This window comes from Nannobrachium achirus (assembly GCF_963921795.1).
Source record: "Nannobrachium achirus genome assembly, chromosome: 22".
NCBI classification, from domain to species: Eukaryota; Metazoa; Chordata; class Actinopteri; order Myctophiformes; family Myctophidae; genus Nannobrachium; species Nannobrachium achirus.
In genome coordinates this window covers 24,792,063-24,819,449 of record NC_137829.1, presented here as the reverse complement: position 1 = coordinate 24,819,449, position 27,387 = coordinate 24,792,063, and the positions used below count along the sequence as shown (strand labels likewise).

Sequence of the window (27,387 nt, the reverse complement as noted above, 5' to 3'; positions counted from 1 at the left end):
AGAAAGTTGCTTTTAGATAATAGAATAGTTTGCAGATAGTTGCAGCCCTAATAGAGCATTAAGTGTAGCTTTCTCTAACAAGTACTTCTAAATTTGTAACTATACAAAGCAGTCTCACAGTCAGTGCGGCATTAGGATATGCTTTTAATTCAATATCAAAACGGCTGGCAAAGGAAAACATGTACAACTAGAATGGACTAAAATGGGTCTAAAGCATAAAGGCAACAAAACGGGCTGTCAGACATGATCACAGTACATTAAACCCGTGCTGATATCAAGGTAACCAGTCATTAAAATCAAAACGTGTGATCTCAGCGTAGCACCTCTCCCATCATACCTAACATGGAAGCAGGTTTTCTCCTGTGCAGCCCGTCACCGGTGTGTGCAGTACAGTCAGATGAGCACGGGAGGGAATGCATGTTGTTAAGAAGTTGTAGATACAAGGATGGTCTGAGAGAAATGGACATGTGATCACGGTGCGTCTAACTGTTCCAGCAGAGTTCTTCTCCTCTTCTCCAGCTCCCCTTCGCTCAGCTCACTGCCCGACGTATCCCAGCCACCCTGGACAGTCACATGACACAGCATGGAACGATCAGCCTTTTGCATCCAACATACGGGACCAGACCTACAGTAACAACCTAAGGCTGATGACAAATGGCAGATGTGGCCAATCTTAATGCTCACAATGCCTCACATTGTAGATCTATCTTTTCTGTCTTCTTTTAAAAGTTACGTGGCTGGCCCATTTAGAATTTTCACAAGTCAACAGTGAAAGCACTGTTACAAATGATTATCTGTCAAAGCAGCCAGTAAGGCAGACAAACTTGATGCTACAGCCCCAGGTTGAGGAGTATTTGCCATTCTGACAACTCAAGAATATAACTAAAAGTGCTGCGTGTTTCATTCTTGCATTCATTTCCTTTAGTCCATAACATGTGACTAATTGCCACTGCAGGATAAAGAAATGACTACTGGTGTAAATGAAAGTACAGGACGTTGTCCTACTTTTTTTTAGACTTTAGAAACACTATAGAAGCAGAAAGAAAACACCAACCTCTTCTTTGGCAGCTTTCCTTTTAGGAGACTGTTTCTGTTTGGACTCGGAGTGCGGTTTCCCTCGGGACCGGTCATTCTCTTTATCTTTCTCCTGGTCCTTTTCTCGCTTTCCGTCCCTCTCTCGTCCTTTCTTGTCTCCGTCTGACTCGGGAGAGGCCTTGGGGGTAAAGGTTGGGATCAGAGTAGATACACAATCACACAACCTGCCAAAAAAAGTTTTAGTGGAAAAAGACAAAGGAAATTGGGCTTCTTTTAGGGCTCCTCTGGGCACTTACAGACTTATGGCGTCTCTTCTTTGTCTTCTTCTTGTGCTTCTTGGATTTTTTATAGCTTCTCTCTGGTTGTAGGGGAGTGAGGAACATCAGTGCCTGACCTTTTATGTAATACTGCAATTTTAATACATTTGTTTTACCCTCAAACAGTTATGATCACTGCTGGGAAAGGTACTTACCAGACTCTCCGCTGGAAGAGCGCTCAGACGGGGACTTAGACTGGGACCTCCTCTTCTTCTTGTGGTACTCATCCTCCTCAGATTCTGAGCCCTGTTCACACACCCACAGTTGTTAAGCGAATAGTTTACCACCATGATATCAGAACTTATAAGAGAAGAGTGCCGTCTACACATTACTAGATTGTTAAACGATGCCAACCATGTTCTCCCCCTGTGGTGAGTTTCACAACATAAAATATGTGGAGTGATGTTGGCCTAACAGCAAGAATATGTGTAGCCTATACTTCAATGCAATGTAATATTTATCCCATTAGCATTGTTTTGCATATTGTAATGCAACCATGTTTCGACCATAATAGATCACATCAGTGGAACTGAATGTGAGGGGAAAAACCCACTTGCGTTTCCTTCAAACGAGTTAAGCAGTATTTATGAGGACCACTGACCGATCGAGAGCGGGATCGCTTCCTGTGGTGTTTCTTTGACTTCTTTGAGTGCTTTTTTGTCTTGGAATGGTGATGCTGGCATTCATGCTGTTGATATAATAGACTGTCAGTAAAACTAAACAAAATACACATGAATGACAGTGGTTTCTCCTGTTAAGGTTATGGACTGAGGTTTACCTCCAAGACGTGCATGAAATCTTTAAATATCCGTTTCCTCTCTGATTCCAGAGTCACGTCTTCAAAGGCAGATTCTTTCAGGAATCTGTCCCTGACCTAGAAAACAAAAGCCACTTATTTTAGAATTCAACAGGTGGTGAAAAGAGCACATCAATCAGAAGGGCTGCACCTATTATTAAATTGAATAATCAAGTTTTTTTTGCAATACTTTTTATACATCAACAAATCCACACGATTATGGTAGTCTGAAACAAATAATCTATTTATTTGGATTAACTGCTACACCCTTAATCTGCAATATTAAAATGTAACCATGCCATTATGGAACACATGTGTGCGAGTCATCGGAATCAACTAAGAGCGAGCAAAGGAATGCGCCGATTATACAACGCCATAATGATAACCTCCTGTTGAAGTATAGGACGATACACCTGAATAGAAAGAATGTTGGGCTTTGTGAAAGCACAAGACTAAAATGCAGATGAGGACAGGACGTACTCCCTCCCACGAGTTCTCTGGCTCCAGGGGGGGCGTGGCCTGCTTCAGCATGCTCTTGAACGCTGCCTCTTTCCTTTTCATCTTCCTGGCCTCCTCCTTCTCTCGCTCCCTCTCTCTGGCTTCAGCTTTTTCCAGCAGCTGCACAGAAGAACAAGGAAACGAGACCGAGAGTTGACTCTTGGTATCAGTGCTTGGTATTAATGTTCCAACAGCTCGGTTGGCAATGAAAACTTTAATCATTCTAACTTGCCCCTTCGTCGCGAGGAACTTATATTTGTTCATGTAGGATATGTAACTGCTAGAGATGGCAGGTACAGAGGACAAGAGGTCTTACACTGTTGAAGGCCAGCTTGATGTTGCCTGCATCCAGCGTGGTGGCTCTCTTATCTGAGCTGATGACTGACCCGAAGTCTTCAAAGCCAGTGTTGACTTCAACCAAGAAGCCTTTGTCCTGAGAGTGGCAATAGAGAGAAAGCTAATGAGCGTAAAGCACAGGACTTGGAACCATTAATAAAGGATTGTGTCGCTATAAATAGATTCATTTCAATGCCTGCCTCTTAGATCAGCAACGTTGGATTGTTACGTGAGAATGTGTCTTGGCTAAAACAGATAAAGCACCTTAAGGATGTCTTTGATGATCCTCTTCTCGTCATGGTAGCGGGCCTTCAAGTCCTCCACGTAGAATTTAAACAGGTCCAGAGGAGTGGAGCCTGTAGAACACACAGGGAATTAGCATTTGCATATTTTCCTGACAAAGCATTCTTGGCACAAAACAGCCATAAACTAAAGTCAAACGTGGAAATTAATTTCAAGTGTCAGTCCCAAAAAGGGGGTCTTGCCTACAGTATGTTCCCATATCCCTAACTCTGAAATGGGCCTGACCTCGATTAGTCGACTAATCGATAGAGGGAATCTTATTGTTATATTAATTAACAAATAGTTTGAAACAAATATGATTTCTTGGAGAAACCAAGCAAGTATTCATGGGTTGCATTTGTAGTCCTAAACACAGCACACAGGTGTTCAATTTGTCTGATTGGCAAAGAACCATTGTCCTACGTTAATCAAAACACCCGTTTTGGTCCTCAAAATGGCTGGTGTAGGACTACAAATGCAATCCATGAATATGTTAAATCAGACATTAAGCACCCCCCACAGCCTCAATGGAATGATCCTCTATTGCATAAAATGTTTTGTGTTCTGCAATCAGACTGATTCGACTGCCACTCTCTTAGTCAAAACATGCAACAACAAAAAAAAAAGCCTAGTCGACTGCCAGTCGACTATTGGCATTAGTCGGCCAATCAGATTAGACAATAGAAACCCTTAGTCGGTGTTATGTTTAATCTCTCTCGATAGTCGGGGTCAGGCCTACTCTGAATAAACTATCCAGAATATAAAACCATAATTTATAGTGCCACCCTGAACTTATGAAAGATGTAGTTCATGCGTGTATGTGAGAGTCTAGACAGTCAAGTCCACGTGCTTCATAGCAGCACGTGTGTGCTCTTAATGTGGTGTTGTAGCCGTGTCTCTCCATGTGTGCCGTGGCCTGCCGTCCTACCTGGCTGGCCCAGCATGTTGGCGAAGCGGATGTCAGAGCTCACGGTTGGGTACATCTCCATCCAGGCAGACATGGAGTGGAGCTGACCATGATCATGGAGCTCATCCAGGAATTTCTGTTGGTTAAAATGAAAAATATTTTATACAGGTTTAATACACAGGTCTGTCTATCTATTTATACTGTATATAATGCCCAGCAAGTTGATGATGCTGCTTGTATGTATGCACATGTATGTACTGTATAGAGCTGTCAGGATTACAAATTTACAAATAAAATAATTGCGATTAACAATTTAATTGTGTTGTTTTGCACTGGAGACTGGAACATATGAATACAAACGTAATTTCTGTTGGCCCATTTAGGCATCATAATCACAAACTGTACAGGACAGATTACTGACATATTTAATCATTTTATACTTAAAATTCTCTTTTGAAAATAGCCGAAATATCTGATCTACAAGCTTACCACTTTTAAATTGTAAGCTTGTAGTTCTGCTATTTTTCCACATTATTCAACATGGAAATGATTATGACGATTATGGAAAAATAATTGCAAGTATCTCAAATAATTGCGATTAGACGATTATTATATATATGTAATAATTGTGACAGCCCTAGTACTGTATATGCATCTACTTTTTTTGACATCAAATACAGCAGGCGGATAATACCCCAAATAAGTTCATGCCTGATGTCACAGCACTGGCAGATTATGCCCAAATATGGACGTTGTCAGGCAATGGTTGATGTCAGTGTTGTTAGACAACAGTTTCTGATTGTGACGTCAGACCAGAGGGAGGGAGAAAGGGAGGGAGAGAGAGAAAGAGCTTGTTAGAACTAGAGCTCGATAAGAGGAAGGAAGGTAGCGGGAGATGGGGAGAAGAGGGGGGGAGAGGTAGGGAGGGCATGCCTATTTTACCCATATCTATATATCTCATACATATAGACGTATAGTTATGTGTGAAATTTAGGCATAGAATTATTGAATGCTTTAACCAGTGAAAAATAGCAGATATACAAGCTCACAGCGCGGCGGTAGATCTGCTATTTTTGAAAAAGTCGTGAAAATGTGTGCAAATCTTTGAATATATGTATTTTTAAAGCGAACGTTTGTAACTCAAATTTTGCTTCTGGGGGGTCCCTGGAACTAGATATTTTGAGAAGGGGGTCCGTGGCCAAATAAATATCATTTTGGGGGTCCTTCACATGAAAAGGTTTGAGAACCACTGACATAGTAGTACTCTCAAGAGCAGACTAACTGAGCTCCAGTTAAGTGAAAAGGACCTTTTCTTTGACGATGGCTAGCCAGATTGCTGACATAGAAACATAGGTTTTTAAAAACAAAACCTTAGAAGGATTCAAAAGACACTTACAGAATCAGGTCAAAATTCTAATTTTCATGATTTTTCAAAAATAGCAGATCTACAAGCTCACAGCTGTGAGCTTGTATATCTGCTATTTTTCAATAGTTAAAGCATAAAATAATAATACACTATAATGTGTACCCGTACCATAGCACATAAAAGGTGTAGATGCTACGTGCGGATAGCAAGCCACCATCCCAGTGATGAGGGCTCTCTGTGGCTACGGAGGCTTAACTCTCCCGGACAGCTGAAAGCAGTGATACAACAGTGAACCGTATCCCAAGTGGGCCACACTGGCCAAGGTAGGCTGCGTACTGCCAGAGGCTTCTCTTTTCACAACTGCTTCAAAAACAGCCTTCAGGAGAAGGCCACGCTGTGCATCTCAAGTTGCAGAGAAACTCTGATTTGACTTCACGTTTGACTTTGCAGCGTAACTTTACTGCCACGAAGAACCGGAGAAAATGCAATGTTGAAAGCTGTATTGAGCCAACAGTATGTGTTCAGGGTTTTAACGATTATTCAATATACATATATATATTTGTATTTACGCTGGTATCTTTTCATTTGGACTGCTGCCGCGTTATCCATCCACTTACATAAACGTAAAAGCTCATTTACAGTATAGCTATAGCCTCCAGTACACCCTTAGGGCTTCATAACTCTCTGTAACCTCTGTCCTTACAGAACTTGGTAAAAAGGACTTCTCCTACTCTGCCGCCAAAACACTACTCTCTTGAATATTTCACTTACACTAAACGGGTTTACATTTTCTTAGCATATGTGCTTTATTTGGAATATGTATGTTGGTTACGTGCAAATACGTCTTCATTAAATATCTATAGGTGACTTGGTGTGATTAAGTCGTTATTATAGCCTATCATGTAGCTTAAGTGCTTTTCTGTGTATTAAGATTCATATATGAATGTCTCTGGTTAAGAGTAGTGAGTAAATTTTTCCACAGCTGTTCTCTCTCACCTGGAAGCACTCTCTGTTCTTGCGCTGTCGTCTTCTCTCCCTCAACAGAGTCTTCTGCTTCTCGTCCTCCTCTTCCTTCTCCAGAGCTCTGATGTGCTCCTCGAAACATATGAGAGCGTCCTCCTTGTCCATATCTGTCGGTGACACACAGTGTATGTTACTGTACATTATGAACACAACCCTGTGCTGCCATTTCTGTCATTCACCGTTTTCCTCATAACTCAGCTATTGTGTGCGTTCAGAAACATGAGAGATGCATGAACATGTGCCTTAAATATGAAGATGAATTTACAGTATGTAATGAATGGTTGAGACCTGAGATTCCACAAATGTTTTCTAAATCCTAGGCGTTTTCTGACAAACCTGTGTATGCTATGATCAGTGGTGCTCAAACTCTTTCCATGTCAAGGACCCCAAAAATGATATGTATTTGGCCGCTGATATTCAAATCAAAATATTTTGAACCCCCAAAAGCAAAGATTTTAGTTAAAAATGTTAGCTTTAAAAATATCTATACTGTATATTCAAAGATCACAAATGTTCAAAATTAGCAGATCTACAAGTTCATAGCGCGGCACAAAGTGACACGCTTGTATAGCTGCAATTTTCATACAATGTGTTAGATATAGCTAAAATCTAAAATGACACATATGCTTAAACCGTGCTATATGAACAAATATATGTGTGCGTTTGCTCTCTTACTCTGCAGCTCCTCATCTTCAGCGAAGGTGGGGTTGTCCAGTAAGTACTGCTGAGCCTCGGACCAGGTGGTGCGGTACGTCACGTTGGCCATGTTGTCCAGAATGTTTTTCAGGGCTTCCCAGTTCCTCTTCCTGAGCTGCTTGGCTTGTTCCTGAAGCACCGTATTTGAGCATGGAGGAGCAGAATAAATAATAATCGTTTAACCAATGACGTAAAGGTTGAGTGGGCACCAAAACAATGGGGGCACCTCAATGTTAAATTGGCTCTTTCTTCCCACAATGTAAAACAAAGAATTGCTGTGGAAAAAGTCCCAAATTGACTGACTATCCACAGCTTTTGTAGCAATTTTAGAAATAATTAATTGCATTTTTATAGAAATATTAGGCGTAAAAGAACCAATGTGCCAATGTGTGTGTATTACAAAGTTGTAAAGATAGCTGAATGAGAGCAGCAGTGCTGCATGGTCAGACCTTCTCTTTCTTAGCCAGGTAGAACAAGACATCTTCATAGATCTCCAGTCTGTCTCTCTCAGGGACACAGCTCCACACCTCCTGATCACTGAACATCTGTTCCGCTTTCCTGTTTGGTGTGAGTGAGCACACACACATACACACACACCAAACACACACACACACACAGCTCACAATGACTCATGCATCCACATGGGGGCAGTGTTTCATAAACAGTCCTTATGCCCGGCACAGACCAGCTAATCCATGTGCTGATGGATTCTTCAACCAAAAAAGACAATGGTTAAAATTTAGATAATTCGGACAAAAGGTCTCGAATACAAATAGCCTCACTTTGTTGTACAAAGACACTGAGAAAAGAGCGGGTGACTGTGACTCAAGCACAAAGAGTCAGACAGCCCTGCTGTCACTCTCCGGCTGCCCATTGTGTGCCTTCCTAGAATATAGAGCCAGTTAACACGACAACTCTGGTGCCAGCCATGCTCTTGAACTGGCCTGTTGTCAAGGTCGCAATTCGATTGGCGAGCGCCCTCCGGCTTTGGGAGTGTTTGTGACTTTCACACCCAAACAACTGACCAGGCCATGCTGATCTGCTGAATGTAACACAAGTCACAAGATCAAACTCATCGTTTAAATTAGAAATTAAAAGAAAACCCAACTCTTCAAAATCCCTCTACTTTTTTCTGTAAAATATATATACATTTTTGAGGGGAACAAAAAGAGATAATTAAGTCTCTTGGTGCCAAACACGAGTTTCCCGAGTTTGGGTTGTATATGTCCCTGTGCCAAACACGAGTTTCCTGAGTTGGCCGTTTTTTTTTGCTCTCCCTACTTCCGGTTTCGGCATGATCGCGATCGCAAAATGCATGTTTGACTCCCAGAACAGCTCTATCTTTCAAACATGGCAGCCATGTTTGTTTACATTTGAAGAAAACACTCTACCCTCTATCTTTTGAATGCCTGAACGGATTTCCAAGCGGATTCTTTTTTGTTTGAAAGCTGTGAATGGTGTGCATTATCCGTGCATGACCTGTGCCCACTGTGCACATTGTGCACATTAAAAAGGTAAAATTCTGGCAATTAGAGACATTAGTCTATTTTAATTCTTGGCAACAAACTTGTTAAAAGCAAATTAAAACATTTCTATTTTAAAGGAAAGAGCAAAGACTAGTGAAGAAGTCGGATTCAAGCATTCGATACAAGTCTGATAGTTTGAGCTGTAGCCTCCAGGACTAACATTTGGTCAATCACCAAGTTGTCATCTTCCAAATGTGACAAAAAGATGACACGTGTTGTGATTACGAATGGAATGGAAACGGATCCCCAAAACGGCAGTGTATGTTACAGTCAGGTCAGGTTACAATAGTGACCTTTCAATTGAATTTGCATAATCACATTGACAATTCAGCAAACAGCAAATCAATGAGACTGAAATGAGAAATTCTAGATACATGGGAGTGTGAGACCGCACTGCTGCGCTTACTTGTATCGGGTGGTGGATGTCATCTTCTCGTGATTCTCCAAGTACCTCTGGAACGTCTCTTTAGACTCTTTGTATTTAATCCTAGCCTCCTCCTTCTCCTCTTTCTCTGTCTGGACCTTATAGGCATTGAACGCCTGCTTCTTCTCACTCAGTTTGGGCAGGGCACTTCAATGGGAAAGAGAAATAAGACACGTCGTTAGACACAGGTTAAATGGCTTTACCCGTTACAAAGAAGCTGGATATTGTTCAGGTGAAAGAGGGTACCTGTAGCGAGGGTCATTGATGATCATTTTCATAGCCTGCTCCCAAGAGGCGTTGGATGAGACGCCCTGCAATCCAAAGACAACATGACACGGGTTTGTGTTGGACCTCAGAGTGTGACTGTGCCATTACACTGAACACAGGTACATTTACATATATATTGCAGAAACAACCCCGGTATAGCTGCGGAACAAAGGGGACTGGGATTGAAACGTGGTCATGCACTGTACACGAAGAGCCATGTGACACAAACAAAAAGAAGGCCCAGTTGCGAGGTGAGCTGCTTTGGCTCTAAACAGAAAAGTTGACACGTTCTCTTAATTACTAATAGATGTCAGGTTAAGAGGGTTGGTGTGGCGTGCCAATAATTCAAACAAGTGCCAGCCAGTACTTATGTAAGTGTTCTTTCAGCCTCGTGCCTTCTCCCACAGAGAGAATCCATCATCCATTATGAACCGATTTCCACTGCATGCATCTGCCTTGTCAGTTGTCACAGTTATTCTAAGTCAGCGAGGCATGCCGCTCTGTCTCACAGTCATAATCCCAGGCAGCGCCCTGTGTCTTTGATCCAATAACGCTAATCATAAAGACAGAGTCATTAAGATCTTGCAGGGAAATGGCAAGCAATCTCAGAGGAGAGCTTTGTGCACCAAATTAAAAATAACTAAATATAGCAGCACTGGGGTGGCGGGGCGGCACTGAGCCACCAAACGCACAACACAGTCCACGGCAACAGGAGGTGAGGGCGTAAGGCTTAATAATTGTAGCTAAGACCTCCCTGGGGGCTCATGAGGAGAAACAGGGATTAGATACAGATCGAAACACAAAGGCTGCACTGGTAGAGAGTCAGCATCAGGAATGACCGCATAGATGGCTGAATAGTCATGGTATTTAAGGTGCATCCATGCAAGAAATTGAAAATAAACCGTTAAAACTAAAACTGTATTCAAGGGTTTATCCTTTGAGCTATACTTTGAAAGTATTTCCCAACAGGAAAGATTATTTACAAACTAGAACCCACATCAGCAATTAATACTTGTTCTATAGCAATTGACAATATGAGGAGCTTGCTTTGTGGTCTTGTACAAACTAAGCTGGAGATTATACACCTAAATAGGTTTTAATTAGTAGAAGGCCTTACCTAACAAAACACAAAATTCCCATACAACCAGAAAATCACCAAAGTAAATCCACAGTGTTAATAAATTAATCTCTTATTTTGACTCAGGATGCAGCTACTGTAGGCTTCATTCATTCATAAAAAATTAAAAAAAAGCAAATAACCTTGTTTATCACAAACAAAAATGAATTGGCATGGGGTGGGCGATATGGTGATAATTATCGTTGAGACGATACAATGTCTCCACGATATGCCTTTTCAGAGTTATCGTATATATCGTGATACAATTGAGGGAGCCTTGTAAAAAATCCTGTTTAATCGTTAATACAGAGATCATTGCAGAATTCAATTTAAGCCTGCATTTTGGTCTAAATCAGTAGTTCTCAAAATTTAAAATATCAAGGTCTCCACTTAACTCTGACAGTATACAAATTACACCATATCATTTGGTTTCATTTGTATACTGTAAGAGTTACATACTTGTAAAGTTCAATTTAGACCTCCCAAAAGGAACTCAGAGAGTCTAGTTTTTGTAGTAACTTGAAAAATACTTGAAAAATATCCAGGAAAAAAAGGAATCGTGATAAAAACGTGTATCGTGATACAGCTTGGGAAAATATCAAGATATTGTATTTTTCCATATCGCCCACCCCTAAATTGGCATAATGAACTAAACGAATGAATACAATTAGACTATGGCAGTTGTTTCAAGAATGTCAGTTAATTAGGACTAAAATGTTGTCTGAAATACTATGACATCGTTTTCTACGGCCCAATATCAACTGCCTCACCGATACCAGTCCAGTAAATACTAATTAACATTAACTGATGGTGTGTGTGTGTGTGTGTGTGTGTGTGTGTGTGTGTGTGTGTGGGGCCCTACAGAGACAAGACAAAGTGCAGCATCTCCACTCCCCTCAGTATTTGACCTAGTTGACTGTTTATAGTAATCACATGTGACATCATGGCTGAAGCTGCACCTTCTCCTTCAGTAGCTCCTTGAAGGCCTGCTTGGCTTCCTCTTTTGTGTTCCACTTGTAGGTCTTCTTCTGAAGCTCTGGACGCTCTTCCTTGACAGGCTCAGCACTTGGGAAGGTAACAACACAAAACAAAACAGGTCAACACAATGACAACATGACAACATTATTAATTTAGCAACTACCTTGTCACATTGCTCTGTGGCATACTAACTACACTTATGTGTGTGTGTGGTCACACTTGGGGGGTAAGATAAATACCATCATCATTAACAGGAGGTAAACTGACATTTTAAACACTTGAATTAATCAGGAAAACACTAGCCTTCCCGTAAGCTCGGACATCAGTATTAAATTGTAAACCTTTTTCTTGCACTGCAGAGCCACGTATAGTTTTATTGGACATACCAGCATGTAATGGTCTAAAGGTTGTTTGAGGAAAGACCACCGAGTCACTTTCAGGGACTGTTTAATGATAAAACACGTTATTGCCTATGAGAGATGCCAGGTCCAAAAATGATTAAATGTAACCACTTGAACTATAGTGCAGACAGAGTACAGAGCCGACCCTACTTAAGTTTATTACCTCTAAGTATAGCGGGTTTTAGTTGTTACATTTTGTAATAGAATGCATTTGACATATGTAAGGTTGCACACAAAGGGATTAACAGATTCCAACGTATGCAGGAGATGACCTTCGAGTGCAGGGGATATTTTATGTTATATATATGTTATGCGAGTCTGAACACCTTTTGGCTGCTGGTCTTGACTCTTGAGGTCGAGGACCTATAAGTGGACATCTATATGCAGGTCACGGTGAATGATTGATGGGGGAATTATTAACTCCATTTGTATCCATATTCATTTATTTCATCTGTTTTATAATGCATAGGGGGGTTACGGGAAAAAGTTTCAGTTTAATGTATCTTTATATTGTCATAATATGGAACAAAAATGTATACAATATATGGGAGAGATGGGGATGAGACGGCACTGGTAAAAAAAAACAACAACTGTGCACGTGTCCGTCTCCACATATCATGCCATTTCAACTTGCAACACGGGCCAATAAAATACCATAAGATGGGACGCCATCTCTGCAAACCCATTGGCATCACACTATGGCCTTATTATGTCTGTGTGACCCCATGGGTAGACTGAGGCAGTCAAGTCTATTCGTCTCCATTATCTGACATTACCTGGCTGGGACTTCCACCACAGCGGCAGCAGCGCTCTCTGTAGAAGCAACCGGTGGCGCGTCGGCGGCGCTGACCTCCGGCACGTGCTGCATGGCCACCTGGGACAGGTGTTCCTCCGAGGCGGCCGTCGCCATGGCCTCTGCCTCTATGGTGGTTGTCATGACAGCCACGGGCTCCGCTTGCGGGACGGGGACAGGCATTGTGCCGGGAGCCGTGGTCTCTGGTGTCCTGCAATCAGATCAATTATGAGTGACAGGCCCGGTCATATGGCATGACGGCCTCGTCAGCTGGAATAACGGTACAATGTTGCTGCTTGGAATTAAATGGGTCAGTCCTCGAGTGGAAATATAAATATATAAAACTAGAATATGGGTAGGCTTTTTTTTGCTTAGAGCAAAACAAATTATTTCTCTTTCATCTCTTTTCAAAGAGGTATGTTTTGTGAGAAAGATGTTAAATGACTGTCTGAAATTAGCACGCTGTGTAACGTAGAGTAAAAACAGGAGGCTCTTACCCATTTTCCTCTGCTTTGATCATGGCTGGGAGAGACAAAAGCAGAACGCTGTTAAGGAACAACATTTTTCCATTTCAAAAGCGCATTTCAGATGAGAGGAAAAGGCCCCAAGCAAATGTACTGGAAAAGACGCCCCCCACCAACACTCACACACAATTTAAGCAAATATAATATTCAACATTATCAGTAAAAGATGGCCAATGGTCAGTCATTCATTCATTGTGTGTATAAAATCTCTTTCAGGCTGTGTAATATTACATTGCATTACAACAATGACAAACCAGTCTTTAACACTTGGGATGCCAAAAACGGCCCCGTTATCAAGTCCAGGGAGGTGTTAACTTAGACCTGGGCATTGTGCGGCCCGGGGGAGGGCGTACGCGGCCTTTGGTTCACTCTAACTGGCCCTTGTAGGGTTAATGGCAAATGACAAAATAAACACATTTTCTAATTTTATCTCATGCATAAACTAAAGCTACATTTATTTTATTTTGAAGTTTTTTATTCACGTACATATGGACGCAATGTGTACATCAGCACGTGTGCGTGATCATTGGATGTTGTCTCAATAACAAGCAGGTGGTCAGACTGGTCACAAGTCAAGACGACCTGCCTTATTAAAAGTTTTTGCGATTCCTTATCGATTCTCTTATCGATTCTCAGCCTCCTCGCCATGCTGGGGGCTGGTCAGAAATAGTGGCCAATGGTCTTTTTTACCTCCTCCACTCCTTATTCTCCTCCTGTCATTTTCTTCTTTTTGTAGTTTTTATTTATATTTTTCACACAAAGAAATATATATATTTTTTCTCAACAAGAACCGGTTCTCGATACCCATCCCCATCTATGGATTGTATCTAACTTATGCAAAACTATAGCAGCCCAAGTGTTAAAAGCAAAGGCTATTAATCAGAGGCTCAGTACCTTCCAGATCCTCCAATTCTTTGGGTTTGGTCCATCTGGACTCCTTACTCTGGGAGTTATAGTAGTAAGGTTTTCCCGTGTCCGACTTGTACTCCTTCCAGGGACATTTGGACAACATTTGCTGTTTCACAGGAAATAAAACATTTTTGGTCAATGCTGGGATGTGTTCCCTATGGAATCAAAACTCAGAAAGGTTTAAAGTGTGTGTGTGTCTGTTGCCACACTTCACTAAATGCATGTAATGTGATGTTTGTACTTCTGCAGGAGACTTGAGATCATCTGGTTTCTCCCAAGTGGACTGCTTGGTCTCAGTATTGTAAAAGTACGTCTTCCCATCCAGGGACTTGTGCTCCGTCCACAAAGACTTCTGTGGAGGATGAAAAGAAGTGGGAAGATCAGTTGCTCAGTCAGTTATTGTATAAAGCGTTTTAAAAACAATATAATTATCTGAAAGGGTATTGCACCTTCTTTGGTGCTGCCTCATCCGGTGGTGACCCATTTGTGGTGGGCTGCAAGACAAAAGAACACATGAAATAGTTGAGTGACTACTGTACCGTTATTAAAGGAACAACACGTCAAACACTGAGGGAATGAGGGAAGTACAAAGCATATCACTTGATTCTAAAGGATAGGTCTGTTTTTTTCGTTGAATGATTACAAAACTGCATGAATTCTTTCATGCCGAGTTTCAAAAGGAAAATCCTCAAAACTAGATCTGAGAGAGCCAACCAGAGGAACGTTTAATGTAGTGTTAAAGTACCACACACAAACATTGCTTCAAGATATACATACAGTATAATGTATGCAGGTTTACATGCTGTGTGAGTGTTGTTTAACTTATAATTATATTTTATTTACTCATTTATTATAAAATAAAACATGTATTGATGACAAAGGGGGAATACAGCACAGGTAAGTATAGATTCAAGAGATTACAAAATAAATTGTTGCTGTACACTGCAGCAACAGGCAGTAAGTAGTGGCTTAAAGTTTATAGGCGCGCGGCCGCGCGCTTATGGCACGTTGCTGGTTCATTCCCCTGGGCCAACATGAAAAATCAGGGTACAGCAACTTGCAATGGGCCTGGTGTACAAGATACACCACACCACTATGATACCCAAGTACCTGTCAAAATACTTTATAAACGTTAAGGATGTCCATAATTACAACACCAGAGGCAGTGCCACAGATCACGTTCAACCCAGAGTCAACTCAAAGAAAGGGTCGAACTCGTTCTTCTGCTATACCACAAAAATCTGGAATGCCTTACCGAAGGCCATAAAGGAGTGTGGATCACTAGCATCCTTTAAAATTGCCCTGAAAAACCACTTACAGGCAGCAGCCGTTCGCAACTGGTAAAAAACCTAGCCCAACCCTACCCTCCCTGCCCCTTCCTTGTATATACTTGTATACTTGTATATTCCTTGTATATACTTACTGTTTGTTTAGATTTACTGTATATTCCTTGTATATACTTACTGTTTGTTTAGATTTACTGATTTCTTTTCTTTTTTTTTTTTTTTCCCCTTTTCTTTACATATCTACTGCATAGTACAGTATTTTCTGGACTATAAGGCGCACCTGACTATAAGGCGCACTGTCAATGAATGGTCTATTTTCAAACTGTTTTCATATATAAGGCGCACCTGACTATAAGGCGCACATAATAGACGCTACCGTTGCGTTATGCATCCAACAGATGGAGCTGTGCTAAAGGGAATGTCAATGTCAATGAATGATCCATATATAAGGCGCACTGGACTATAAGGCGCACTGTAGTTTTTCGAGAAAATTAAAGGCTTTTAAGTGCGCCTTATAGTCCGGAAAATACGGTACTGTGTTCTATTTGTCTGCCATTCAATGTTATATGAGATACTTAAATGGTTTCCTGTTGAAATAAGCTTAGTCTTTTCATGGATCTCCTTTTAGTAGACCTTGTACCAGTGAACTGTACCGTCATGAATCTGTACATTTTCCTATGCAAACTTCTAATAAAGCCTTCAATCAATCAATCAAAGGTGGAATGACTCACCCTTCCCTCAATACGCACCACTCATTAAAACAGCAAGGCATCTAACATGCATGGATTTCAACTAAGATGATCCAACTTTCACACTCTTCATGAGTCACTTCAGCCCATTTCAGGTGCTTGTGGCCAAAGGTGTTTGTTTCGCGACGGTTTGCACAGGATCAATAAAGGTAGATGAACAGGGTTTAAAAAGTCTTCAATGGAAAATATGATTATACTTACTGCTGGTGCAGGAGCTGTGAAGATAACAACAAAAAAACACAAATCAGGATAAATCAATTAATTCTGTATTAGCACAAATTACATAATCATGAATATGATTTGTTAATAGAGAAAGTCTTACCTGTAGATTCAACTCCAGGCTGTGAAAGAAATATATATATTTATATTAATATCCAGAGAATATTATTTGTTATGCGAAACCTTTAATGAGCTTAGCTTAAATCATAGACCATCGATTCCAGCTTTGCAATAAATGACATGAGTAGCATATTATGAGACATGCTTGTGGAGTTAATGATTAGGTCGATGACTCATCTCTAATAGCATGTGGCTGCTGTCAAAATACTTTATACATCGAAATTGCACATCTACATAACTTCATTACCATTCATCAAAAAAGAAAAAGTATGTGAGTCTTTATTTAACTTCACATGACATCAGTGCTAACATCATAACTGTCACCTTTGAATGCTGTGATCATAGCCTTGCAGAAGTGGAGGGTGCAATTAGTTCTGTGACGGTTTTTAGGGGAAAGGAATGAATCAGATCTCCTCTGAGAGGGTCAGAGCATGCAGGGTGAGAATCAGCCCAACAGTGTGAGCTGTGACACCTCTACACAATGGAGTAGATATCCTAATAGGGAACTATAAACGGAGGAACAGATTTTATCTGTGATAAAGTGTAAAGAAGTGGTGCGCTAATGAAGGTGTAATGATCAGTTGGGCAGGTGGTACACAGCTAGGCCTGGGGCGGTATCGACATTTTGTTACCGCGATTACCGTCTTCCCATTTACCGACGGTACTGCGGTAATTACCGCACCCCCGTATCTATTAATTAAGGTTCGGCGATAAGCCAAAATATTGCAATCATCTTCCCTAAAGTCGCCTCCCCTGACCGCCCGAGTTATACTTCTCCGTACAGCACAGCGGGTATGGCTTTGAAAGGAGCAGATCTACAAGCTCACAACACATTGCATCCGCGACGCGTTCTGAGCTTTTAGATCTGCACTGTCGGGTTACCATAGTAACGTAGGCTAGCTAGTAGGCTTTTCAGACACAAACGGCTGTGTGAACAAACCAGAAGAGGAAGGGTAGTCAGATCGTGTACAGTGATTCTGTAAACTCACGTCACGTCTCAACTCTCAAATCGCAGTGATTGAGTGCTGCTATATACAGGTTTTAGTTACAAGACTTGACAGAAAAGGTTATAAAATCTCCGACGCGCCGCCGAACGGGCACAACGTGCGACGCGATGGAAAAAGTAAAATAGTTTCATTTTCGGCTTTAGTCCACGCGGCCCGCGCTCCGCCAGTAATCCGTATGAATAAAAAAAGATATGCCACAACACAAGGTATGTATTAACATCCTTGTGTCGAGTGGATTACAAAGAAAGTTTACGCTGCTCTGTACTCCTCTACGCAGGCAGCTGCAGGAGTGACTGTCTGTGTCTGACAGTCTGAGTGAGAGTGACGTATGTGGCTTCCAAACTGTGGTACACGGCCCAGAGCAGAGCGGCATGGAGCGCATGCGGTCCTCGCTTCTCCCCTGTTTTAAAACTTGCTTGTTTTCCAATAAAAAATAGACTTTTTTTTGTCTTTTTTTACCGCGGTAAGCACACTGACACCGCGGTAGACCTCGGTTTACCGCGGTACGGCGGTTACCGTGTCCAACCCTATACACAGCACATGCACGTATCTTCAAACAGGCTATTTAGTGTGGTTGCCCCTGTACTTGTCTGACTTTATTCCATCCATCCATCCATCTTTCTTTCTTTTCCTAGATAAACTTTTTTTGCTCCTCCCAGTTTTGGTGGCACGCACTTGGGCCATATAACAAATCGACCGGCATCATCGGGAATCGATTCCTTGGATTTTGTTAAGATTTTCTCCATCGACTTTAATTAAAGTTTTTACTTTTCCCAAATATGGAGATGACTGACATCATATATGTCTGACATCATAGACTGCATGAGACTGACACAGTAATGTCCATATATGGGCATTCCAAGATATGGGCTTAATATTGATGACATCATGGATCTCTATATATGGGCATAAAAGGGACATGGACGGAATGGTTAACACCGCTGGAATAGGATCAAGGACTGATAGATACAGAGATATGTGCAAGTGTGACTCGCCTCAAGGCAACCACACTTGCAATTTCCAATTGCATATTATGGCCAATTCATTTATTCTTTGGTTGGAGAAATGGAATGTTGTCGTCACGGTGGCCAGCCAAAAGAATTGCCAGTGATTAAATGGAAATTGTGCCATTTTATTATGAGAATTATTGAGGACCAATTAAGAACTCATTTACTGCCATTTTGAATGGTCGACTTTCAGGGCATCCTGCCAGAAGTCTCCATAGACTTACATGTAATTTATAGTGCACGGATCATGCACGCCCATGCACAGATTATGCACCATGTTTGTGCACGTTTGCACAGCTTTCAAACGAAAAAATCAGATTGGAAATCCGTTCAGGCATTCATGAGATAGAAGCCATTATGTTTTACATGTTATGTAAACAAAGATGGCTGCCATGTTTGAAAGATGGGGTTGTATGGGGGTGAAACATGCAAAATCGCGATTGAAATCATGTTTACTAGATTTAATGGGGTCCAAAAATAATTAAAAAAAAAAACATTTATATAACTCGTCATACTAGTCATAGGCAGTATATGAGTTATTAAAAGAAGATAAGGTTGAACATGGGAGTGCTTCTATACCTGTTGCAACCTATATATACATCAAACATATAATTTTCCAAATGTCTGTCTGTCTGTCTGTCTGAGTGTCTGTCACAGCGTTTCTCCTCAGTGGCTGGAGCAATTGATCTGAAATCGCATCACCATTAGCATATGAACACACCTGACATAACTGTGAAGCCTGTTTGTCACTTTCACAAATCGTATGCTGTATATTAGCATTTTTATGGTGTATCTACTATCTATTCTGCATCTAGCATGAGGTTTATCTATTCTGCATCTAGCATGAGGCAACATGTTTAACCAGCTGTGTGTGTGTGTGTGTGTGTGTGTGTGTGTGTGTGTGTGTGTGTGTGTGTGTGTGTGTGTGTGTGTGGGGCCCGGTTACAGATGTTGTCCAAAATCATGCAGATCGGTACACAGTATCTCTGTAGCCATTAAACGAAACGGGTATTTCTTACATTGATGCTCCTACATATTATCATGCAGGCACCAGTTAAAGTTACTTTCCATCCCTCATATACTGTGTGCACAGTGCACACCCAATATAACCCACACATTGCACATCATTCCGGAGCTCATATCTTTGAACGGGTGCCACCTCTGTGTCTCATTATTGTTGCTATACATATAACAACATAATTTATTTAACTTTTTTAAATAAGAATTTGAAGGTTTTCAGAAACCTTAGGCTAGGTTTTGGAAGGCATTTTTAGAATCTGCCTCTGGTCTAAATGAACAATAATTTCTACAATCAATATTCTTAACACAATATTAATACTTATAACAGTATTTTCTAGTTCTAAATATACAATCTCTAAATGTGCACATATCAGTAGTGTTCCAACACATTTACGGTGTTTGCGAGTCATGCAAATGCCTAACTTAGCGCCTGACATACGGCGGACAACTTATATGAAGTGTGAAACACAGCAGCAATGTGGAAAAAAAAGAAGAAAAAAAGAAAAAGGGTGAGACAATTTACCGGTCCCGCTGGTTGCAATGCCCCAGCTGGCATGCGAGGGGGCATCATCATCCCCGGCATCATGGGTGGCATCATGCCTGGCATCTAATAAAAGCAGAAGCATCATGAAAAATTCATTCAACCCACTAATTTCCATCTCACTTGGTGCAAGCAGAGGTATTAATACACAGTGTGAGATGGGGTGTTTGCGCCCATGTGGAAAGGCTGTGTGTGACTGGTGGGCAGCGGGGTAGGGTAGAGGGGGTGAGGGAGGGAGAGAGCGCCTATGCTCTCTGAGGCTCCAGTGAAGCTCCAAACAGTGTCAGCTCACAACCTTTTGACCCGTGACACTGACGGCTGGATCAACACACCTCCCATATCACAGCCTTTTGAGGGTATAATAGGATCCCATAATGCTTATCACAATTAGAGTGGTTCTATTCATAATCTTCAGCTACAGCCGTTAATACCGATTCCTCATCTGAATTCAGCTACACAACAAATGCAGTGCTTTTCAGAATCAGCACGCTGCTTCTTCTTTTTGTTTTAGTCTTTCTGCAATGTTATCAATGTTTCAGGCAAAACCATACATGCGGTACACATTTTGGGTTCAATAGAAAGGGTGTGAGCAAAGCAGGGAAATTGAAAGCAAAATCTAGTTATTCAATACAATAATTAACCATCTGCAGAACAATATATTCAGATATAATGTGTGCATGGAAATTAATAATGTGGGTGGTTTTCAGAGGCTTTTGATTTCACCTTTATATTTATGACATTTCTGGGTTTTTTAAGCATTAATCTTAATGTCATGAGCAGTGGATTACTACTTGATGCTATAAATACCACCAGATTACACAAGATAGGGATGAATTCCTATAATGTCAAAAGGAACATATGAGCACATTATTTATTCCAACAAAATATACGTTTCCAGTGTATACTTGAAGTATATTTGAAGACCAATTTCCATTTAAAAAGAAATCACCCATGATCGATTGTCTCGCACACCTGCTAGTTCACACAGTGCACATAAATTATGCCTACAGTATTATGTTGGATTAGAATGTACGGACATAGATTGTGGTTATTTATTTGGAGGAGGCTGCATTGGATTTAGTTTAAACTTATTTTGCTGCAATAGAGCCAGGTTGAACTTTGAGTTTGCATGGTAGAAATGTCTGTAATTAGCTTCAAAACAACATTTTAAAAATAACATGTCAACGTGTTCTTTCATCAGTCTAGATAGTGCTCAGTCTGTTGAGCCTGGCTTGCTGATGAGAAGAGCTGCTCCGATTTCCCCGGTACACACATAGCATCTAGGTAGCCACTCAAGGGATAACGGAGCCTGTTAACCTTCCACCATACGAATGGGTTAATTTCCAGGGGTGGGTACACATGTTGTAGCTCACAACTTCATTTACTTGCTTATTTGTAGTTATGTCCGAGGAGCAACCATATCGTGTTCTTGTTTACGTCGTCATATGTGCGTAATAGATTGCTCGGACATGGCATGCATTTTAAGCAATTTAGCTGTTTACATTCAAAGTTTGTTTGTTATCATCCTTATTTGTAAGATGTAAATTATGCTATTCATTGTGCGGTACATTTTCCTTCATTCTCGCTTTCTCTGAATGTAGACTTCCCCAGTGTGAAAATGCTTCTTATGTGGGACATATACTGTTAACCAATAAGCCGTAAGCATTTTCAGATAAGGCTTCAGTGAATATTCGAAATAATAATCCACATCGAAATTGTTTTAAATGTCTTTTACGGACAGTTAGGCAGCCACACTTTTATTAGGCCGTCATTATTTTCCATAACAAATTTAAATATGCATGGAAGATCTTAACACTTTTACTGCCAGCTATTTTTTAATAATCTTAGCTATTCAGTCTCAGCGTTGTTTGGTGATTTTACAATGTTTACTAACAGTGATCACGCGCGCGCACGTGGGTGCGTGTGCACGCTGCTCTGTTCTGCAGCACACTATACTGTAGGTGTAGTGGCTCAGAGTGAGGCAAAAAAGATTTGCTCCCGGCCGTGTAGCACCACATGAATGGTGTGTGAATGGGGTGCATGTTGCTTACTGATGCTAAATAAGGTATTATTAAATATAATACTGTAGGTGTAGGAAGAGAACTTGTGGCACCAGGCAGGGTCAGCAGCAGTAAGTCATTCAGTCGTCTAGATCAGTGGTTTTCCACCCTTCCCGAATCAAGGTCCATTATTTATTCGCCATTTGAGCCACAGACCATTTGATTTAGCCTCTCAGACCCAAGACTTTGTTGGATAAGATTTGTATTGATGTGGTACCATAGGAGAGACAACAGGCAAACGTTGATAAAAACAAATTCATCTACATTCTTTCTGTGTAGACTTCTTGTAAATTAAGTAACGCAGATGTTTAACAATAATGCAACTCTTGAGAGTGTAAAATGAAACCAAATGTTTACGGCTCCATTTGGTTTCATTTTATACTCTCATGTTCATAATGAATCTAAATACTGACTCTGGAGCTCACCTGTCCCATTGGAGGTGCCCCCATCGGTGGCATCATACCAGGGGGCATTATGCCCGGTGGCATTGGGGTCATGCTGGGAGGCCGCTGTCCCATGGGTGGCATTCCCATTGGAGGGAAATGAGGCGGAATTCCAGGTGGCCCCATCTAGACAAACACAGTAGGAAGAAGAACTCAAGCAATATACAATTCTATAATGAACAAAACTTAAATACAACAAATACTATGGACATTTCTAACAGAAACTTACAAAAGGTGGGGGCATCCCTGTGGGTGCACCAGGATATGGTGGAGCTTGGCTCGGGCCATTATTTGCCTCTGATGAAGCCTGTAAACAAAGACCAATCAGGATTAGAAAACTACTGAGTGTGAGTGACTGGAGTAACTTTACGCTAAACTATTAATAAACAGCATGACAATTGAGACAAGTTACAACAAGTAACTACTTTTTACTGGTTTACTGTAAGTTAGTTTATAAGCAAGAGGACGAGGTTAACTTGAAAAATGCTCATTAAGAGAAAATAGCTAACAAAGATTTTCAGTGGGTCATCGATGTGGATTTATTAACTGAATACTTTATTAACAGGTTTGTTAACAATACAGGTAGTACACTGTACTACAGTCAAATGTAATGCTACCAGTACGACTCCCTAATCGGGAGATAAACGACCGTCAGGTCGCATACACAAACAGAAGGCAATTGTAGGCAATCAGGGGGGAATATGTGAAATGGGACAAATCCATGTTGATGACATGACTTTAGAGATACTGTGTACCGCTTTGCGTGATTTTAGGGCAAAATATGTAGGAGCAGTGTCCAAAAATGTGTTTTGCAAAAATCGGCCTGATGGTGGCGCTAGATGGGACAGATGCATGTTGATGACATGACTGTAGACATGCTGTGTACCGTTTTGTGTGATTTTAGGGCAAAATCTGTAGGAGCAGTGTCCAGAAATGTGTTTTGCAACAATCGTATCATGGTGGCGCTAGAAGAGGGCCATGTGAGAAATGAGGGGTTGTGGTTTGGCAGCCAAGGAGTGTATGTGCAGAGTTTGGCATGTATCGGGCCAACGGTGGCGGAGGTATGAGTAGGGGAAAAGTGTGACGTGACGGACAGACTGACAGACTGACTGACTGACAGACAGACAGACAGCCGGTGGAGGTTTTGATAGTAACTGCGACCTGGCGGTCGCAAAAAGGATAACAAAAACCCCAGGGGGCTTGTTTCCATTGTGGTCCTGGTCCATTGCACACAATTCATCAGTAATACATGATATGATACACATACAATACATACTGGTTGAAAATGAAAACTCAGTAACATCAACAGGTATATTACAGAGAAAGGAGGGGTGGGGAGAGAGGATGCTATTACCAAGTTGTTCAAGGAGAAAAACCATGCTAAACTATACTTAACTATGCTCACACTTGTATTCTGGGGTCAGTCATTATTTTAGTTTAGTTTTGAGTTTGGGTAGGGAGTGGAGATCTTTAAAGGGACTACACCATGAATTTTCATTTTTCCAATTTTTATGTATTTTCTTGGTGTCCCACCAGCAACTTCTATCCTCAGAAAGTCCTATTTCTGACCATTGTGTCTTTCTCAGTTTATGGGCAGATCTATGTTAGCATGTCTCAGAACGGTCCTGATTGTGAAATGTCAGATTTGTGATGTCACAAGGCCTGAGAAGGAGGCAGGAGGAGCTGGGAGAGGGTTGGGGAGGGGTGGGCAGGCCTGAGAAGGAGGCAGGAGGAGCTGGGAGAGGGTTGGGGAGGGGTGTGGGTGTGAGTGTGGGGCCAAAACTGGCTCAATAGCGCAGTCCTCCCACTCAGGACAAGGTGGTACTGCAGCTGAAAATGCTCTGAAAGCCAGGCAGAAATGACAGGGGCTCTGTATTCAGGAGTGGTAATTTAGCCTCAAACCTTTTCAAAAACGTTTTTGGGACACAAACAGTGTTATATAAATTATTTTTAAATGCATGGTGTAGGACCTTTAAATTGGTTTTGGTTGGTCATTTCACATTATGGAGGCAGCTAAGAAGAATTAGCAGATTTTTCTGGGGAAAATTGTTTTTGGAAGAGTATAGAGGCACATTTTGGGGATTTCTTTGGGGGGGGGGGGGGGGAGACCAAGACCGGGCACTACTCTCGCGACATGACACGCGATCAGCTTGTAGATTGTCTATTTTCAGCACGATTGATAATAATCATGAACAAGGAAGCATTGTTTATACTCAGTTGTACGATGGTTGCCAATACAAAAACTAAAGAATCTACAAACTATCAATGCCAGTTATGTTTGGGCAAGCAACACCCTCATACACTGAGTGAATTCAACTTTAGATGGTTCAGTATGTTGCATGCATAGATCAGTCCATTTCTGATCATTCCCTGTTTGGAAACGTATCTAAAAACTGTGGACATGCTTGATGGTCCCTAGACTTCATTTACAGTCCCTATATTCCCTAACACTTCATGTACAGTATAGTACAGTACAGAGTATTCCCGGTGCCCACTCTGATTTGGTGCCCGGATTTCACAGTTACCCACTCTTCAGACAACCCAGATTTCCCTAGTGACCACTTCCCACTAGTGACTAGTGCCCACAATGTTTTGGTGCCCTGCCCACTCCCTTCCGTCTCTTCGTAGCCTGTATATTTATCAAATATTAGACTGATCTACAATATTAGATTGATCTACAAGACTCGTCGTGACTATGTTATTGTTAAATGATTGGGGTTATTTATCTAAGCTACGGTGGAAAGGGGATACAACAAGCTGGTGAATGACTCATTCAATTGAAGGAAGCAGGCTAAATCCCGGACAGAGACGTTAGCTATAACTTGTTCTGCCACATTGCAGATAATTAGCAGCACATTACTCGTAATTTCGTGAATTATCTACTTTGTAGAAGTCATTAACGATGTCTACTACACCGAGCTGAAATAAGTAGCACTGACAACAGAGCCAGTGACTCTTATTTTGTATAGAATTTGTACCAAGAAATAGTCTGAGCCCTAACACAAGTATGTATACCGCTATTTTAGCCAAGCGCTAACACTGACGGGCTAACGCGTTGTTTCTCTAACATACAACGACATGTGTATTATAAGCACAGGGAAAGACAAAAGGCAGCCATTGGCAGAACGGATACGATTCAAGTGCGAACTCTTCAATTACACATTTGAGACTCCGTTCAATATAAAGAATCTATACTTTGTTGAAAGTCGGCACTCACCATGTTGAGAGAGCATCCAGTGAGCCTGGCCACTCTACAACAACGTGCACTGTGATTGGCTGGCTTTCGCACTGAACGCAGGAAGTTCAAAGGTCGTCTCTTTCTAAAGTCATTCTGCGTCGCGATTACGCAGACATGCACACAGAAAGACTACTGCACTACTCTTACAGTCTTATTACTTCAGGGGATATTTAAAAAAAATCCTTTAAATTCCTTACCAATAGACTACATTTCTTCACCAATGTGTTTGTAATGAGATATATGAAATACTTCAATGGTTTCCTGTGTAAATAAGCCAAGTGCTTTTCTAGGATCTCTTTTTAGTTGACCTTGTACCAGTGAACTGTACCGTCATGAAACTGTACCTTTTCCTATGCAAACTTCTGATAAAGTCTTCAATCAATCAATCAATCAATCAATAAATAAATCAAGGTGTTTAGACACATCTAACAAAGTTTGAAATTCAGTTTCCCTAGAGGAATCTGTGACAGCTAACTTTACTATACAGGAAAGGAAAAAAAAGAAAAACGGCTTAAATTAGCATGTGAGGGGTTTCATGATTCTGAATCCATTGCAAACATTTGTTTGCACAAAAAGCACTCCTTGGGCTCGGTCCCACAAAAAAATGGTTTGTGATGACATGGAAAAAGGGAAAAATCATCCTCAGAGGCAGTCTGACAGAAATATGGGCGTTTTTCGAGCAAAACAAATGCTTGCAATGAATTCAGAATCATGAAACTCCCTAGTTTCACATGCATGCTACTTAGACAGATTATTATTATCTTTTTATTTAATTTTTCTTATTTTTTTCCTGTAGGCCTATAGTAAAGTTAATGGGACCCCAACTTTCAGCAGCTGTCACAGATTCCCCCTTTTAAGCCTTTATTTATAGGACAGTATACTGACAGGAAATGGGGGAGAGACGGGCAGTGACATGCGGCAAAGGTCATCCAGATCGGTTCAGATAGGGATCTCCATGTATGGGCATAAAATATATTGTATGTTGTGATGTCATGGGAACCACTCTAACAGAATCCCTTTCATGCCCATATATGGAGATCTGTGATGTCATCAATATTAAGCCCATATCTACAGGACTTCATATGGGAATGCCCAGATATGGAGAAAGACAGCCCATATCTGTGCGGCTGGTTCAGACAGGGATCTCCATTTCTTGGGCATAAAAGGGATGTACTATATAGAGTAAATGGATCTCCATATAAGGGTAACTGGTCCGATATACATCACTGCCCAGATTGCCAAGAATTTGCGCGACCTCGACCCTTTAGGAACCAGACCACCATTTTATTTTAAATTATATTTACACATCCACTGCTATCAAAGCAAATATTACATATTTTACCAACAAGATTGGGCAAGCAAAAAATGATATAGTTATAGTTAATCATGTTGCACGGTGCATAGTGAATTGATCATTCAGATGCTGTAGCCTACACTAGCCTACACACAGGGCATTGGTTCACACTTTCAGATTAAACACGGTCAAGCAGTGACTTAACCAT

The 27,387-nt window shown here is 41.1% G+C and overlaps 1 protein-coding gene across 1 annotated transcript; it reads right to left on the bottom strand.

Moving 5' to 3' along the window:
• Positions 1–133: 133 nt before the first annotated feature.
• prpf40a (PRP40 pre-mRNA processing factor 40 homolog A) lies at positions 134–25,891 on the bottom strand. Its single transcript, XM_080752572.1, has 27 exons — positions 25,865–25,891; positions 22,877–22,954; positions 22,630–22,773; positions 20,127–20,210; positions 16,553–16,571; positions 16,432–16,445; positions 14,645–14,689; positions 14,437–14,547; positions 14,181–14,301; positions 13,260–13,284; positions 12,746–12,973; positions 11,550–11,655; positions 9,453–9,517; positions 9,189–9,353; positions 7,706–7,814; positions 7,236–7,386; positions 6,534–6,667; positions 4,193–4,307; positions 3,247–3,338; positions 2,963–3,079; positions 2,629–2,766; positions 2,131–2,226; positions 1,954–2,040; positions 1,508–1,598; positions 1,332–1,393; positions 1,055–1,213; positions 134–561 (listed from the first exon to the last, which is right to left on the bottom strand). Exons 1-27 carry the CDS (start codon positions 25,865–25,867, stop codon positions 472–474), a joined length of 2,649 nt encoding a protein of 882 aa, XP_080608698.1. The 5' UTR covers positions 25,868–25,891; the 3' UTR covers positions 134–471.
• Positions 25,892–27,387: the final 1,496 nt, after the last annotated feature.